Here is a 20197-nt window from a genome sequence, read left to right as displayed (position 1 = left end):
TAACGAATAGGTAACGAATAGGGAATAGGGAATAAGTAACGAATAGGTAACGAATACGGAATAAGGAATAAGTAACGAATAGGGAAAAGGGAATAAGTAACGAATAGGTAACGAATAGGGAATAGGGAATAAGTAACGAATAGGTAACGAATAGGGAATAAGTAACGAATAGGTAACGAATAGGGAATAAGTAACCAACTTGATGTCCATGCCAGAAACACGAAAAATAATTGAATTTAAAAGAACGGACATTGGAAAAAAAAGAAAGGCTTTTGATACCTTATATGAAATTCTCCAGTCATAATTATATCTTTACAACAGTTTACAAGCTGTATATTCCCGCGATTTCGCGGATGTGTTCTAGTTACTATATAATTACATTAGATGTATGTTTCATTATAATATTTTATTCTGATTGGCTAACTGCACATCACGTGTTATTCCGTAAGCAGTTGCATTGCTCAATACAACTTTTCATTCATGATAACACGTGCTCCAACAATAAAGTGCACAGGTGAATTAAATAATAAAATATATAAAATTCGTGTTTTCATGATCATAGCTAAAAAATGTAATTATAAGTATTGAATGCTTCTTTTTGTAACTTTATAGGGTTGTAAAAGCGTTGACCGTGCGTACATTTTTAGAATGAAGCGCTTCACACAAAATGTACTTCGGTCAACGCTTTTACACCCCAATAAATTTACAAAAAGAAGCATTCAATTCTTAAATAAATCGAAACAGGTTTTAAATGTTGACTATATTCTTAATCAAAAACCGGTTTTAAATGCTAATTATAGGATTATTATCTAAAAAGAAAAGTGTTGATGAGTTGGATATATATATATATATATATATATATTCACCTGTACACAACACCTGAATGTATACTGAAACACAGAGGCTGATGAGTATGAGCAAACATTTATGTTCTTAAATGCATACCAGTAATGGTGGATAATTCACAAATGATTGTTTAATATCTTCAAGATCGGGAACAATTATTTTCCATATTCACGATACCTGTTCTGGTAATAATTGTAAATACCAATTTACCAATCCGGCATTATTAATGGATAGAATAGAATAATATTTTTGAGTCGGAAAAGATATTATATAATATTTTTCCGATCGGAATAATTATTACATAAGATTTTTTTCATTTTAATGAGTGATATGTCAAAATGATAAAAGTCAAACTGTTATACCAGTCATAAGATGAAATTTCTACCATAATTTTTATTCCAAAGATAATTTATTATGTAATAAAACATCCTATTGGAATTTGTTTTATGTGATAAAAAATCTGAGGCATCGGTCCTTTTATTATGTTAATGGAATAAATATCACATAAAAATAATTCCAATTGGAACTTTTGTTACATAATAAATTATCTTTGGAATAAATATTATGACGGAACTTGTATTCTGTGACATTGAAACAAACACAGACCAATTTGGCCATTTCCCTTTGATTACTTTTTGTCCATTTTATACTATATAATTGTTATTAACAATGAGTTACATGTAATTGTGTAATTAAACACAATTCACCTATTAGGCTATTGTCGATAATCTAAACAAAATTGATTTGTTGATTCGTAAAGCTCAAAAAGAGGGTAATAACTACACAAAGCAAAGGTAAAAAAAAGATACCACTTTTGACACTGAGTTATAAAATAAAGGTTTGTTGTAAGTGTTCCAGGGCGATTTTGATACAACACCATGTACATTGGAGGAGTTTGTGTGACAATCTACATAATTCTATGTTTATGCACGGGTAAGTTAATTTTTTTATACCGGTAAAATGTTTAAATATAGAAAAGTTGAAATTCTATAAATGCATTTTTGTCAATTTTAAGATTTTGTTATTGATAGTTGGTATACTGACATTTGACACATAATTTGAAAAGGGACTATATAACTTCTTTCTGTATATAATAACTTATTGCAACAGGTGAAACCCTATAGGGATAAAATGCAAACATATTATACATGTACACAAAATATTTTACCAATGTTACCAATGTGGACCTTGTATCGCAATTCCATGTGTTCCTCGCATCAAAAATTTACAAACTTTACACTTTTTGTTCTCCATTATTTTTTTTATATCGACCTATTTTAATTTCCAAGTTATGGTTACTTACACGGAATTCTTGTTAAAATTTCACGACTATTAAACAATTGTTTAGATTGTTCAATTTATTAGTCTTCCATTTTAATTTCATTTTTAAGTTTTCTATAAAGGTAGAGTATCGAAATTTGAAAGTTTTTCAAGAGTGATTGTATCATACTTTTTTTAACAATATGTTTGAAAGTTTTTTAAGTGATTTTTTTAAAGTTCAAAAAGGTTCATCAAAATTAATATTAAGTTCTTTAAAAATGTGCTTGGCAAAAGTGTACCAAGTTATATAGTTCCGTTCATTTTGGCTTTGTGTATGCCTCCAATAATCTTCCATTCATAAACAGAACGTTAAACAGTGATAGTCAGTGCTATTTTTCTTGAATAAAGACAAGTGAGTCAACGTGGCTCTTCTTTGAAATCAACTATAATTTCTATTTTTACATGCCGGGCTTACATTACTTATTGGTTTTCTCATTGTTGAATCGTCGTGCTTTGTTTGTTTGGTTTTTTTTTTGTCGTCCTGACTGATGGTTTATTGCTTGTTATCTTTGTTACAGATGCTTCGTATCTGATAACCATATTTGGTATATGGGTTCATCGCAACTTCTACATGTCCGTCAGACAGGGTTCACCTTGACCTCATTTCATGGATAAGTGATCAAGGTTAAATTTACGTGATTAAAACCCATAATAAAAATATAGTTCTTTGGAAGAAGTTGTTCCATGTTCTATAAATGTGTGCCATTTTATCTCAAAAAGACCCAATTTTAGAAAATTTAGTGTTTATCACTATGAAATGATTACTCAAATGAGGGATTGTTACTCATTTGGGGAATAGTTCCCCATTTGACGGGTTATCCCCAACCTGTTTAATGAAATGTCTGGCCGTCCCCAAGCTCGCAGGTAGGGTTATGCTCATATTGGATCCACTTGTGCGTTACCTTTGTAGATAATTATCTTTATTGACAATTAATTGTACACCGCATTTAATTTTGTTTAAAGTTAGAACATGTGTCGAAATTCACTTTGGTTAAAGGTAAAATGATGCATCTGACATAGTTTCTTACCTGATATTTACTTGTATACATGTATACATACGTATCAAATTATATGAGCATTTATATTTTTTTGTTTAAAGTTGGACATGGAAAGAAGATTATCAGCAATACTAAGGATGACGACGAATCAGCTTCAAAGACTTTAACTTTTTTTTATAATGGTAAGTGTATATCTATAAGTATAGTTTTCTAAATCTCAGTATGACTACATCAATTGAGGTACAACATATTAAAACAGAAGCCTAAGACTTTTCTAGCATAACTAAAACCTCGTAATAGTTTGATATGTTTTCTCTTAAATACTTTGTGTTTTCTTTACAGTAAAAGCAAAATTATATATTGGTCTTAAATCATCACTTATTGAACCAGAGTATGGTAACAAGGCGAAATCTCGTAATTTCACGGACACCTCAGTGATTTCGTGATAGTGTGCTCGACTGCGGGAGATTATGGGATCGGTGACACGCCATTATTCCGACATCCCATTGGTCCGACAACCCATTAGTCCGACAACCCAATAGTTCGACAACCCATTGCTACGACAGCCCAATAATCAGACAACCCATAAGTCCGACACTTATCGTTGTATCAGGGTAAAATAAAATGTGTCTGTCTGTATTATTCCGGGGGGGGGGGGGGGGGGGGGTACTGACTATCCTTTCGGGTATAACTGCCGACAGCACTTAGTTTAAACTGTATTTATTAATGAAAAATGTCATGATAAATATAACATTGTTACATAAAGTTCAAATATGGGATTCGGAAACAAGTTTGGAAAAACTTTTATAAATCCGTCTCCCTAAAAAAAACCCATCTATTTAACAAACAATACAGCACTTGCAAAACCATACCCTGTTCTAACCAGAAAACATTGAAAAACATACCCTGTTCTATACATGCTCAGAAAATGTATACCCTGTTCTAGACCGTATAAAATAAGATGCAGTTTGTTATATTTTAAGAAGTAACTCCGCATATATAACATAGGACTAAGGAAGTTCGAATACTTTCTAAGTATATACTCGAAATCTGCATATAGAATAGAACAGAAAAGAATATTCCATTTTCCAAATTACAGGGTCTATAAAGAAAATATAAAGAACAATCAGTGAATGTGCGAGCTACTGATAATACCCCCGCCCAAATATTTCGGTAATGTAATTTAGATCATAAGAAAGATGCAACCAAAATATACATTGGACGGACGAACGAACTGACGGGCTTACTGGCGGATTGGCGGACAGTACCCCCCTTTCCACACACACACACTGTTTTAGAAGCGGCGGTACAATGATTGGGTCAACATTAAGACATTACAATACAAGTATGATATAATTATCTTTATAGCAGCATAAGCCTCAGTCAGAATCGGAGCCAAAACAAAATGGAAAACTGAAAAACCAAGTAACACATTGATATCAAATAACTGTCAGTATCAAGACCTGTGCTTCATAATTCAAAAGCGCCAACAATATAATAAGATTTTTTCCCATAATAGTAAAGTTTTCTTGTGTTAACATCAAGACAAATTTCGAAGATTCATCATGTTTAATTAACTTTATAAAGTTCTGAAAAATGCTAGAAATATGCTGAAAGAGTTCATCCCTCAAATATTATAAAGTGAGCATGCGATTGAAAAATGACGCTCATCCTCAACTTTATCAGCTGTACAATACGATTTTTTGAGAATCTGGCATTTTTAATTCCTAATGTAATGGGTGAGCACCGATTCTTATTTAACATATGAACTTCCTTTTTAAAAATCAATGATATCTAAATAGTTTTCTTTTTAAAAACAATCTTTAAATGAAATAAGTGTCAAGTTTGCCTTTGTCAGGGTTCATTGTTTGAAATTTTTAATAGAAGATTCCAATATGTATATTTAACCAAACCACATAATTTACTATGTGTTTTTATACAATTAGATAATTCAAGGATTTGTATAGTTATATAATATACTGAGACAAATATCCCACATGAAAATAATTGGAATCAAAATGAACAACCACAAATAGTATAGAGAGCGGAGTTGGTCTTTTTAGAGAAAACTTACCCATACAAATAAGACAGATGCATTGGGAAATTATGAGCTGTCGGAATAATGAGCTGTCGGAATAATGGACTGTCGGAATAGTGGGCTTTCGGAGTAATGGGCTGTCGGAATAGTGGGCTGTCGGAGTAATGTGACAGCGATATTTTCCGCTTTGTTTATTTCGTGGACATTCAAACTTTATCTAAAAGCAAGATACTATTGTTCTCAAAATTGTCAGCTTACATGTTAAGAAGTTAATCCATTTTAATCTTAGCATTGTCTATTTCTTGTTATCGTATATATGTTTTTAATTGTATTATTCGTTTATAGCATTACGTGACAAATTTCATTAGTACATGTAGTTATGATTAAGTAAGATTACGTAATTCATTTTATATTGTTTCTATGTAAATGGTCAGTTGGATACCAGCGGTCAAGCTGTACGGACGCCGTGCATTTACAGTGACATTCATTGTGTTTAGTATAGAACATTTATTGGAATTACCATTTGTTGTATCTTTCCGGAATATTTACCGTTGAACTTTTATTGTAATTAATGTTTTGCACTATTGAAGAAGTTATGTATAAACCATCGTAAAGCTTAACTTAGTTTTGTTGACTTTATCCAGTGACTTTCCCCCCGAATTCTAAATATAACAGGAACGACGAAAACCCCTGTTATAAATTGTTGGAGGTACCCGGGACAGTTTGCTTAGTTTCAAACTTATTAGACAAACTGTACACAAGATCATACCTACGCTCTACCACTGTACAATGGATTACAAATTGGAACAAAGATTAAATAGGTGGTGTCCACCTGATCTTCGGAAGGACTACAATATGAACAATCAGCCATGTTTCGTAGAAAACGGTAATTATCCAATACGCTCGGATTTTCATCGTGTCACCAACTCAAATATCGATAAAACAGTGAGATGTTTCCGCTGTGGACAAACAGGACATTTTTATAAACTATGTGCAGAAATTAGAATAAGATCAAAGAAAAAGCTAAACAGAGATTTTGAAAGACTTTCCTTATTTATTCAACGTAAAACGTGTGAAAATTTTCCTTTCTTCAACTTGGACGATGCAGAATTTCGTAAAGCAACACGGGCAAATTCGATTCCATATTTCCAGGTTAATTTACTTCAAACGAGTCAAACCAAAATTTTGAAAGAAAAAGTGAAACTTGAATCAGTCGTTGATTTGGTAAAAGAACAATTGAAAGAAAACAGAAAATCGCTCAGACAGGAAATCGATTGTCTTAAGCAAGAGAATAGAACATTAATCGAAGCTCCAGAAAACAATTGCAAAAAGCACAGAAATATCGCGAGAAATAGAAATTCGGAATCTTGAAAACGATAAATTGGAGAGAACAATCAGAACGCTCTACACCAAAATAGCAGGCTTGGACGTATCAGAACTAGCAAACCAAAAGAAGATAAAAGATTTAACCACTAGTTGCAGGAAATTAGAAACGGAAATAAACGCATTAAGACATAACTCTTGTGACTGCAGAATTCCAAATCCATCGATGTCAAGGCCGATTCAAAACAAAGGACAAAATGTTAACCACGATCCATCCCGTGGAAGAAACCCATCCCGTGGAAGAAGAAGACAGTATTTTTATTAGACTCTGGGACAGAGTCTTATTTCAGTTGGAGGGAATTTGTGACAGCGATATTTTCTGCTTTGTTTATTTCGTGGACATTCAAACTTTATCTAAAAGCAAGATACTATTGTTCTCAAAATTGTCAGCTTACATGTTAAGAAGTTAATCCATTTTAATCTTAGCATTGTCTATTTCTTGTTATCGTATATATGTTTTTAATTGTATTATTCGTTTATAGCATTACGTGACAAATTTCATTAGTACATGTAGTTATGATTAAGTAAGATTACGTAATTAGGTCTTTCCACTTTTCTGTGGAAAGACCTATTGTTTTTCTTCTGATTATTTTTTTTTTCTTCCGCCAAATTTTGTTCTTGCGATAAACATTTGTTTCTAAATATGCCGCTTAGATATTTGGTATATGATATCGAACAGTTTATGCGCTTTTGAAATTTACCCTGCATAACCGAATACTTTTCTTTGTAGGAGTTATCTCCCCAAACACTGTTTTCCTTGTGTCCACGACTCCTTCGCAACCGTAAAAGATTACGACAAATTTATTTTACAAAATTGCTCGTTATATCCTTCTCATGATTTGTTCTATTTTGACCGAAGCGATATGAACGCTCCATATGAGAGTTATTTCCCCTTATGCATTTGATATAAGTGATATGCATTTCTATCTTGTAAACCATAAGTTATAGAGACCTAGGATCTTTTGATTTGAGGTCCTTGGTCCAAAAAAATGAAAATTAGGTCAAGGTCAAAGGTCAAGGTCATATTCTAATTTTTGAATTTGGCTTATTTTCACTCATTTTCATTAACCTTATAAGATATCGACAAATTATTTTGACTAAGTTGTTAGTTGCGACATGTCGTAACTTAATAATTTTAGTTGAAAGGGTGCGTAGACAATGAATGGGAGTTTTCGCCCCTATCATATCTAACATTATATGTAAAGTGATATAACTTACTAACCATACATATTAGAGACCTAGGGTCTTTTGACTTGAGTTATGATTAAGTAAGATTACGTAATTCATTTTATATTGTTTCTACGTAAATGGTCAGTTGGATACCAGCGGTCAAGCTGTACGGACGCCGTGCATTTACAGTGACATTCATTGTGTTTAGTATAGAACATTTATTGGAATTACCATTTGTTGTATCTTTCCGGAATATTTACCGTTGAACTTTTATTGTAATTAATGTTTTGCACTATTGAAGAAGTTATATATAAACCATCGTAAAGCTTAACTTAGTTTTGTTGACTTTATCCAGTGACTTTCCCCCCGAATTCTAAATATAACAGGAACGACGAAAACCCCTGTTATAGTAATGCGCTGTCGGAATAATGGTTGTCAGACTAATGGGATGTCACCATGGGATCGATTTCCGACCAGGTGAAACTATTAAAAACTTTTACTGCTACTAGTACTCCGCTACGCGCGCAGAGTTTATAAGTAAGAACATAGACTGATCGGATTAGAGTGGTCATAATAAGGGTCCCCCTGTGTAAATTTTGTTGTTTTCGCCACCCTTTGCCAAAACATCGTCATCTTGTACATGCATTCACATTCCATCTACAAAAATAACGTTAATTTAAAGTAACATTGCAACTGGAATGGCCACAGCTACCACAGCAGAAATTCCAACGCCTGCCATTTTTACAAGAAGCGCGAAACATCCATGTCACGAGTGGACACTTTGTCTCATTGTCATCCGTGATACCACATCTTCTTATTTGTTGTACTTAGTAATTTTTAACCATTTATTTTAGGTACTGTTTCACCCCTGGCGAACCTTTCGTCTATTATATTTAGAAACTACGACTCCGGTGTCCGCCCGTATTGCACAGGGGAGCAAGAGATCGTCGATCTCTCAGTGGATTTAGCTGTCCGACAACTTATTGACCTTGTAAGTACGGTTTAATCAATACCAAGAATGTCTAAAGAGGGTGGGATTTTATTTTAAGACCCTATAGAAAATTAATATTTGACTGATTATAATTAGAAAACATTTATATCATATTGCCCACCAAAGGGTTAATAGGTGAGAGGTCATTATCATTATTTTTTATGGCATTGACTTTTGACCTGAACAGTACGTTTCAAAGTACCACAAAACCTAACAAGATATACCCATAATCTAAAGAATGAAAAAGGTTAAACATGACAAAACAAGTTAAATGAAATAGTGGGTTAGACAACAAGAAGTCATTCCATCCCTTGAAGAATTATTTACATGTGAAAGTTTGTAATAAAATCAGTTTAAGATGATCAACTAATGTAAAAACACCGATTGGACGTGACCGGGTAATTGTACATCTTAACAACAAAAAAAAAAAAAACAGTAAGTACAGATCTGAAAGTTATCGCAGTTACTGACAGCTAATTCAAAGCCAATTACAACTGCACCGACTTTCATATGATTTGCATAGTTTACAGGTTTAAATATTGTCATCAAAGTTCAATATTTGCATTATACCACTTACATTACAAAACATGTATCGCTGCGTTAATTGCATTCTAAATCATATTCGATCCGGGTTCTTTTTTCCGGAACATTTTAGCAAAGTTTTTACATGCTAGAAATCACAACGATTACTCCTTTGGTAATCTCCAATATTATTATTTTGTATCATAACTCTAAATTAATTACACCCCGTCAACATCTACCTTTTTGTTGTTTTCCTATACGTTAACCAGGGGCGTAGCTAGGTATTCTGTCAATTGTAGGCACTAATCGGAAGGGGGTCTGGGGGCCGCCCCCAGTAGGTCCAGGGCAGAGCCCTGTTAGGGGGTTCAGGGGGCGAAGACCTCCGACGGAAAACGGTTTTTCTGCAAAATTTTATGTACAAAAATATTAAATTTACTGGTTATTTAATCATGATAATTATAATATACATGATGAAAAGTTCGAAAAATTATGAATACTTCACTATAACATCTGACTGGTGAATTAGATAACGCGCAGTACGATCGAAAATATGAAGAAAAAATATTTACAATATGCATTGCCTAACTGTAAATAAGCGTATCCCTTTAATTAAGCAGTACACCCTGTTTGGTATTTTCATATCTATACCGTTCTGATTGACATAGATATAGGAAGATGTGGTGTGAGTGCCAATGAGACAACTCTCCACCCAAATAACAATTTATAAAAGTAAACCATTATAGTTCAATGTACGGCCTTCAACACGGAGCCTTGGCTCACACCGAACAACAAGCTATATGTACGATTGTGACGATCCTTTATTAAAAAAATAGGCACGTAAACACTGATATTACTATATAATAAAACTATCCTTTTGGCTAGACAAAAACCATCAATCTTTGGATTCTTAAACCGTCACCCTAGCCACACATACACACATAGTCCATGCCTAATGCAAAAGTTCTGTTCTGTTCATACTATCGTAACAAAATTCAAGAAATTCGTATTTCTTTATATCCTCTACTGTTAAATTCCTACCTGCTTAGAAATTTGAATAATTGTTGTCATTGCACGCAGATCTGAGAGTACTCAAAATTACTGGAAGCTAGTTGATTGATTGATTTTTAAACATCCAGTGTCAAATATTTATGCAAGTTCAGGACAAAAAAAAAATATTACAATAAATACAACAGGGAGCTAGGTCCTGTAATAGGTGTCGTCCAGGACGAAGGTCTGGAAATTTGAAAATGCCATGCATTGGAAAATGAGGGATTATTGGATAGGAGCAGAAATTTCGCCTTTCAGTAGCCAACTACGAACTCCTCAAAGAGTGGCATTCTCTCTACAATTAGGCATCGGATTTAATGTCCCCATTCTGACCAGACGTGACTGCGTACTTATACATCCTGCACAGCCAAACGGACGACCAACATTGGCAAGTCCGGTGAAGACAACGCGGAAAACTAGTTGAACACTAACAACAACTTATTAAAAAACTCATGTTTCTAAGTTGAGGTTCATTCAAATTTTTGTTGATAGAAGTGAAATGATCTGAACCAAAGTTCTAGTTTATAGTTTCTATATAAGGTAAAATCATAAAAAAAAACATTCAATTCTATCCAATATTTCATTCACCAAGAACGAGAGACTAGTGTACACATGACATTCAATAATCAAAGAGTTTTGACAACTTCACTGGCGTTCATCTACAGGTAACGTTGTTTATTATTTTTTTTAATAAAAAAAAAAAATTGTGAAAAAATTATGTGTAGGCACGTGCCTAAAGTGCCTAACGGCAGCTACGCCCCTGTTAACTGTTATAATTATTTTTTCTAGGATGAACCAAATCAGATTGTGACAATGAATGTTTGGATGCGCTTGGTATGTACATGCAATTTATGCTCCTCCATTGACAATCTATAGAAGATAGATATATAGTTTATTAACGTCTCACCATTAGTATACACAATACAATATTTACATATATCATAAAACATAAATATATATCAATGCCATTCTTAAAAGAATTATGAGAGACAAAAGTAAAATTTCATCAAACAATAAAAAGACTTTATAAAACTATGTACATGTACTTATTAAAATTTCTAAAACAAATTCCAAAAACTTTACAGTCTAAAAATTATCGATATAAAAACATCTCCTTCTGTCTAAAATAGATTTGCAGGTTTTGGCACATTTGTAAGGCAGCAACCATTTGATTTTCTGGGGGGGGGCTATGGTTTTTTTTTCTGTGCAAACTTTTTTTTTCGCCTGCGGCGAAAAACAATCTATTTTTTTCGCGACAAGTCGAAAACAATTTTTTTCTTTCAATTTTAGCATTACATATAGTGGCAGCTGAGGGTGAAACAAACAATTTTTTTTTCTCAGAATCAAAAACAAATTATTTTTTTCTCCAAAAACTGGAAACAAACTTTTTTTTCCAAAAAAAACCATAGCCCCCCCCAGAAAATCAAATGGTTGCTGCCTAAATAACATTAACGTTTTGGCATCATAACACAAAAGACAGACTCTCACGGTTCGTAAACATGTTAAAGTTCTCATCTACACTGTTTATATATTCATTAAGTTCGTTCCTTAAATCGTCATAAAGCGGACATTCAATTGGTACATGCTCCTCAATAGAAACAACTACATACACTTAAACTAACTATGCAGCAAGCTCTGTTCACCATTTGTGGCGCTGTTTTTTCTACTTTAATTTCATATTAATGTACAACAACTGTAATGATGAGCGAAGGTGGTGACAAAAATTTGCCCCTTTAGAGAAACATAAAGTTAATAAAAGTAACAGATACATGATAAACAATATAACTGTATAAAACTAAAATGTTACATTCTTCTCAAGATTTAATAGCTGAACATAGTGACATAATGTCATAAGTTTTCTAAATACAACAGTTTCATAAACTTCCTTGTGAGTTTAAGTAGTTTAAAAAGGTGGTGGTTGGGGAAGAAGTGGAAATTAATAGAAAGAAATTAGTTGATTAATCCTTTGGCAACAAATGGAAGTTTTTAACTACCTTGACTGGCTATACAGCCCTTACACGGTCTTCGTTAATCCTTTGAACAAAATTGTCAAGTATTTCAAAATCAGCAAGAAAAGCGTGCGCATCAAACTTATCAATATTCATGATGAATTAATTTAGACAATAGCCCAAACAACATCGGGTTGGACATTACACAAAATGATACTCTGCTCTTCGCATAAATGTGTTATTTGTTTCATTCATAACCCTATTTGAAATCCTCTTTCCTTTTTCTCACCTAGCCCAAAATATCGTGTCTATAGATAATTTGAGGCGATAATATCACCAATATAAACTAACCGCCACGAAGTGGGGGAAAAATGATTGTAAGTTGCATTAAAACACTAAACAACCAATCGACTTGCTTCGTCTTAACGTATCGTATGTTTTCAAGAGTAAACCTTCAATAACTTGTGAAACTATATACAGTTCATCTTCAGCAATCTATTAACCAATTTTGAAACTAGGAAACTAACAGCAAGGTATATCTTTATAGTAATGACGATATACTTTTGAGGCTTTTATGTGTTGTTGTTTTGCAGGCTTGGAGGGATTGTCAACTAACCTGGGATCCAAATGAATTTGAAGGTATCACAGTACTTCGAGTGCCTTATTCCAGATTATGGATTCCTGATATAGCGTTATATGAGAGGTATATAGTTCACAAAAAAGATTAAAAAAATTTAACATTCACTGTTATCTTCTTACTCATAGTTTGATAGAGAGGGAAATATTTTCGTAATTGATGCTGAAATTTTTATTTTTCAACTGTATTCTACCTCACTGATGCTGAAAAGTTTATTTTACACCTGAATTCTACAAGCGCTTGGGTATAAGATGCAGATATTTTTTTGTTGTTGTTGTTGATTAAAATATTTAATTTTCTATATTTATAATACATATCTATCACTTCTGTGCATGTCTCACATAGTTTCGAGTGATAAACTTAGTATATGGATAGTAAAATCGGGTTTTTTCTCTGAGTCGTTTAAATCAATCGAAACTAGATAAGACATGCACAGAAGTGATAGATATGTATCATAAATATAGACAATTGAATATTTTAATCAACAAAAAAAAAATATATATATATATCTGCATCATATACCTAAGCGCCTGTGCTGTATTCTACGTAATTGTGTTACACCTGCATTATACGTCATTGTAGGGTCTCGGACGAATTTTACGGACTGAAGGATTATCCTGTTCAACTTCATGCAGATGGATCGGTCGAATACAATTTTCCATCTACCGTACAAGTAGTCTGTAATGTCGACGTAACCAATTTCCCTTTTGACACTCAAGTTTGTCCACTTCAATTCAGTTCTTGGACATACCACGGACTTCATCTGAATATCACATCAAACAAAATGGCCGCAGACTTGAGCAATTTAAAAGAAAATGTAGAATGGATTATAGGAGGAGGACCTGCTCATAGACGTGTGACGTATTTTGAATCTATTCTATATCCATATCCAGATGTTACATTCAACATCTTCCTCGAGAGAAAGCCAGGTTATTACGTTACGAATATATTGATACCATCATTGTTGATCACATGTGTCGCTATTCTTGGTTTTTTACTTCCCGTTGACAGTGGAGAAAAGATTGGTTTGGAGTTGACAGTCATGTTAGCAATATCAGTGTTCCAGTTACTCGTGGCAGATAAACTACCGCCATCATCTTTCAGTACACCATGGATAGGTAAGATTGATACAGCATTCGGTACTCCTTGTTGGATAAAATTGATACACCTCGTTAGATAAAATCGATGCCAACTCCCAAGCAAGGACAGAAGCTCATAAACGCAGGACTTCGGGAATGTCCGGAGAGCCGACAACCTTGCATTCGGTACACCTAGTTAGATTAAATTGATACAGCATTCAGTACACCTCGTTAGATAAGATTGATACAGCATTCAGTACACCTCGCCAGACTATACTATGTAGGCTACACAAATCTGCTGCCATTTATTGAATGGTAGGACCATGAATACTAATATAAGTCATATGGTTCGCTACTGAACCCCTACGGATCCATAGAGGGTTAGTAAAATCCATACGGGTGAGGTTGGAGGCCGAACACTCTATCGATTTTATTCACCCTCTATGGTCCGTAGGGGGTCAGTAGTTACCCGTATAAGGAATTTATGGCACGCTTGACCTTTTCTGCTGTGTTTTGTGAAAAAATAAACAATCAAAGACAACATTGATAGGTAACGTCACCGTTGACACTTAACGTGACATCATGAACCCCTATGAAATTTATTAGCCCCCCTCCCAGGTATTCATAGGGGGTCACCCCGTGATGGCTTTAAACCAATCAAACCGTGATAACTTACCCGCTATTAATAAACCTTCAATTGAAATAAACGTTTTCAGTGGTTTAACTTGGCGACCATTCTACGCAAGTATCAGTGTGCACCACATTTTTATGTTATTTCTTCATAGATCTAGACAGAAAAAATATATAGTAATAAATCCCGCTCATATAAAATAAACATACCTTTAAAAGGCTTGAACAATTTAACTATATCTGCAGTTTTTGATGCAAACAAATGTCTTTATAGTATCCCCCCTTCGCAATTTTGTTTTAAAATTCCTCCTAACAGCAATATGAAATATATACAATTATTAGAATTTTTTTTAATATGCACTACATATATAAAAAATATCCAATTTACCAAATGACACCTTTTAAGTACCGATCTCTCGTGTTCTACAGGACACAGTTGTAGAATGATCCTATATGCATCATAGATATAGTCGAGTTATAGGAAGATAAGCCATTCGGAATCTAATACTAATAAGTATATGTAAAGGCATGAGGTAGGCCCAGATATATGTTTTATTTAACATTTTATTTTATATTATATTCTTTTTCAGTTGTCTACTTTAATTTTACACTGTTCATTTCTGGGATAGCTTCGTTTATACAAGTCATTGTCTTAAACCTTCATCATCGTGCAGATCAACAAATGCCTGAATGGGTTGTTTTTAATGTGCTGCAGCCACTAGCAACAATTACATTTATCGATGTGCCAGGATTTACAGCTTGTAGATGTATATCTAAACAGGTAAGACATTGATCATTTAAATGAGGGCCGAAAGATACCAGAGGCACAGTCAACGCATAGATCAAAAATAAACTGACAACGCCATGGCTAAAAAAGAAGAAAAAACAAACAGACAAATAATAGAGCACAACACACAACACAGAAAACTAAATACTAAGCAGCACGAACAAAAAATGGATGTGATCTCAGATGCTCCGCAGAGGTAAGCAGATCCATTCCTGCTCCACATGTGGCACCCGTCATGTTGCTCATGTTATTACAAACTCGGTAAATAGTCTAATTCGGTAGGTCATATTCGTGAAAAGGGAAGGTTATTCAATAACGGTCAAACAAGTCGTGATGGCGTCCGTAAAATTTACAAAAGGATGATTTCAACTTCACCATTTGGAACCCTTGGTTTAATAGCGTCCTTTTGAGCAGCAACCCCCTATCAAGGAATCACGATAGGACATACAAGCCCGGGAATATCTATCAATTGTGATATATATACTCCGTGTGTAGGCGCTGCTGGAATGTTGCTACATAAAAATGGAAAGTTCACAATTGGAAAGCTAAAATTATCTCTTTTGTCGTAAAGTATTGTTTTCAATCGACCCTAATTGTCAATTTCTAGATGTAAGTCAAGATATGAAGCAGAATTAACTGTATCTGTTGTATTTTTTATCTCTAGTTTGATGCAACATAGTCACCAAATTTTGAATTATTTAGTGAGAGAACATCATCTATATAGCGGAAAGTAAAGTTAAATGAAATTGCTAACATCTTATCTTTCTTCCTAAGAAGTTCCTGTATGAAGTCAGCCTCATAATAATAAAGAAACAAATCGGCAAGAAGAGGGGCACAATTGGTTCCTATTGGAATACCGACAGTCTGTTGAAAAAAAAAATGTCCTCATAACTTTACAAATATGTTGCCTATCAAGAAATTAAGCATCTTGATAATGTCAGCTTCAGAGAATGTTTTGTTTGTATTAGAGTGATTCTTTACAAAGTAGGATTTATAGATACTTGTATTTACGTTGAAGTTTCTTTTTTTGAAAAAAACAATACCAACTCTTTCAATATGTCCTTTTATTTGGAATAGGGAATACTTATAAAGTTTAGAAAGGTCAAATGTTTTAATACTATGGCAAGATAAAAGAGTCTTGAATTGTATACACTCTAAAAGATCTTTGGAATTTTTGAGTATCCACATCTGATTCACGCCACCTCTAGAATACTAGTAGTCAGTTTCACAATTAGTTTGAAGTCCGGCTTTGGTTGCTAATAAAATAGATGTTAATTATTTAGAAAGAGGTTTCGTGGAGCCCTTGGACGACCAAGCAATATACCGTTGTTTGTAAGGACACTTATGTAGTGTAGGTATCCAATACAGTGATGGAAGATCCAGTACTTCATCTTTGGTAGAAATTCCAAAGGTGAAAAGATCAGACCTAGGATTATCCAGGATTTCCTCTTGTGTAAGTGTTGTGAGGGTATATGTTGAATATCCAAGTGAATTGTAATTATCTAATTCATTTATCACGCAGTTTATGTAATGTGATTTACGCACAAAAACGATGTTGTTTGGAGCTTTATCTGCGGGAACAACTACAAAGTTGTCATGGAGGTAGGACAAGTGTTTTGCAACATTAGAGTCTTTAAAGAATGGATATTGATAAACCCATTGAGTTTCTTTATTCTGATTTGTATCAAAGACGTCACAGCATTAATCAATTCAGAAAGAATATCTACGTGTTCTTTCTCGCGTTTAGCCCATTGCCTGACATAATCCTCAACTGAATCCATCAGTATTTTAAAGTTGTATTTCCAATTGATGGATTTCGACTCACGATATTTCGGACCTTTGGATAACACATTGCGCAGGGAAGTGTTATTGACAATGTTGAGGTCACCTGTAATAAAGAGGCCAACCGGATTGTATGTGAATTTGGAACTAGCACAGGTGCAATCAGGAGGTTTAGACTTGAAGTCGTCAATATTGAGATCCTGCAAAACGTGTTTGTTTTGAAATTGAAAGTTTATTTGCAATTAGACTGGGAACTGAGGGAGAAAGTATAGTTAATTCACTTCACTGTGGCATACAATTTTTAAAGATAAGCAAATTTGGATTATTTTTCTGCATGAAATACCTTCCGACATTTCTGAACTACTGGTATGGTCAAATTGGGGTCAAGGGGTCTTTGTCCAAAACCATACGAAAAGCAGTTCATGATGATTTATCATTAGTGTCACACTTACCGTTTCTTAGCTGTGATCTTGGATTGTCTCTTTTGAAAAGTAATAATCTCATTGCATGTATGTTTTATTATGATCAGAATTTACAGAATTAGAATTGCATGAAAATGTCAATATTAATAACACATATATATAGCTGAGAGGGGGATATAGCAGATTGTTACCCCGAGAAAACATTGTCTAAAGCGGCGAAGCCAAGGTTGACAATGCTTTTCCGAGGGGTACCAATCTGCTCTATCACCCTCTCAGCTATGTGTTATTTAATTTATTATACTGAATGTCCTATCATTATAGTCTTTTACAGACTAATTTTACTTGAAAAGTATTTTCCATGACGTCATGTACATACCAACGTTACGGGTATTTAACAAAATCGGAGCCAAAACGTAGAAATTAAACATTGTATTTTAAAATTACTTGATGTAAATTCAATTCATTGTCCTTTGAATTATCGATTTCTGATCGGTCTAGACGAGAGGGTAACATTCAAAAAAATTGTTACCCTTTCAGCCATGTGATAGAGTAAATTAGCACCCTCGTATTAGCCAATCAAAATATGGCATTTTAACGTGAAGTATAATGATACCACGTACATGATGTACTCACCTTCTGAATTCAAACTGACCACACGAGTGGTACACGTACGAAGAATGAATGCACGATGAATGATTCACACATGATGAGTGTTGATCGTTACACGGACGATGCATGCACGTTGAGTGATGAGCGTTACACGGACCATGACTACACGTCGAGCGAAGAGCGTTACATGGACGATGAATGCACCTTGAGTGTTGATTGTTACACGGACGATGAATGCACGGTGAGTGATGAGCGTTACACGGACAATTACTACACGTTGAGTGTTGATCGTTACACGGACGATGAATGCACGTTGAGTGATGAACGTTACACGGACGATGAATGCACGTTGAGTGATGAACGTTACACGGACGATGAATGCACATTGAGTGATGAACGTTACACGGACGATGGATGCACGTTGAGTGATGAACGTTACACTGGCGATGAATGCACGTCGAGTGTTGATCGTTACACGGACGATGAATGCACATTGAGTGTTGATTGTTACACGTACGATGAACACACGTTGAGTGTTGATCGTAACACGGACGGTGCATGCACGGTGAGTGATGAGCGTTACACGGATCATGACTAAACGTTGAGTAAAGAGCGTGACACGGACGATTTATATCATTGATCACATCAAAAGTAGCTCCAAGTGGTACACATATGGATATTGAAAGCCCAATAGTGAATACATATATATTATATAATAAACTTTTTTTTTATATTTTATCATTTAACTAGTTTTTCTATATGAACTTGATTTTGAATTAACCGTGACAGTATATTTACCAGAATGAAAGTGATAGTGATCGCGCTAAATGTCACATGTTTGCCAAGTTTAAGTATGGCAAAATGTTTGATGCACACACACTTTTGATAAATAAATGTCAAAACCTATTTTTTTCTTGCGGAATGTTCAGAGAATAAAAATGAAGTTAAGCTGTTTACAATGTATTTATTTTGTGTATTTTCAGGATGAGAACATGATAAAGCAGAAGATATTTATCCCAGAAGATGCCCAGCTATGGATATTATTAGCAAAGTGTGTTGATAGACTTGGTCTCATGCTGTTCTTGTTGACATTTTCAGTTGGTACAGGAATAATTTTTGCATCTTTTTAAATGAGGGAGCACACGGGTTGATGAAAAAAAAAATTGCATATTCTGATCTCTCAAGTTAACTATCATAGACCAGTGTATATAGTTGATGCATTATTCATTTAATCACTGATTTTATTATATGCAATGTCGTGTGATCTCATTTTGAATCCTCAGACTATTATTGTAATTTAGTAATAGTGAAAGTTTAGTATTATGTGTATGTTTGTGTTAATATGTTTTTTTAGAGAATGTATGTATAAACATGTTTTTGTTGTCGTAAAACTGTGTTTGAATGTACATGATAAACGTACTAAGTGTATACATGTGTTTTTAATTACATCATTTTTGTCGAGCCTGCAACTTTTGTTGCAGAAAGCTCGACATAGGGATAGTGATCCGGCGTCGGCGGCGGTGTTAGCTTACTTCTTAAAAGCTTTATATTTTAGAAGGTGGAAGACCTGGATGCTTCATACTTTGTATATAGATGCCTCATGTTACGAAGTTTCCGTCAGTCACATGTCCAATGTCCATGACCTCATTTTCATGGTTCAGTGACCACTTGAAAAAAAAGTTCAGATTTTTTGTAATGTTGAATTCTCTCTTATTATAAGTAATAGGATAACTATATTTGATATGTGCGTACCTTGAAAGGTCCTCATGTCTGTCAGACAGTTTTCACTTGACCTCAACCTCATTTCATGGATCAGTGAACAAGGTTAAGTTTTGGTGGTCAAGTCCATATCTCAGATACTACAAGCAATAGGGCTAGTATATTCAGTGTATGGAAGGACTGTAAGGTGTACATGTCCAACTGGCAGGTGTCATCTGATCTTGACCTCATTTTCATGGTTCAGTGGTTATAGTTAAATTTTTGTGTT

General features: G+C 34.1%; 1 protein-coding gene across 1 annotated transcript; it reads left to right on the top strand.

The window, feature by feature from the left end:
- Positions 1–1646: 1646 nt before the first annotated feature.
- Positions 1647–19638, top strand: LOC143071378 (neuronal acetylcholine receptor subunit alpha-10-like). The gene is made up of 8 exons (XM_076245631.1): positions 1647–1779; positions 3266–3346; positions 8610–8746; positions 11105–11149; positions 12858–12967; positions 13484–14019; positions 15201–15391; positions 19194–19638. The coding sequence occupies exons 1-8, from the start codon at positions 1725–1727 to the stop codon at positions 19338–19340; spliced, it is 1302 nt and encodes a 433-aa protein (XP_076101746.1). The 5' UTR covers positions 1647–1724; the 3' UTR covers positions 19341–19638.
- The last annotated feature ends 559 nt before the right edge of the window (positions 19639–20197 follow it).

This window comes from Mytilus galloprovincialis, chromosome 4 (assembly GCF_965363235.1).
Source record: "Mytilus galloprovincialis chromosome 4, xbMytGall1.hap1.1, whole genome shotgun sequence".
NCBI classification, from domain to species: Eukaryota; Metazoa; Mollusca; class Bivalvia; order Mytilida; family Mytilidae; genus Mytilus; species Mytilus galloprovincialis.
The sequence above is the reverse complement of the archived record's forward strand: the minus strand, read 5'-3'. Positions and strand labels throughout refer to the sequence as shown.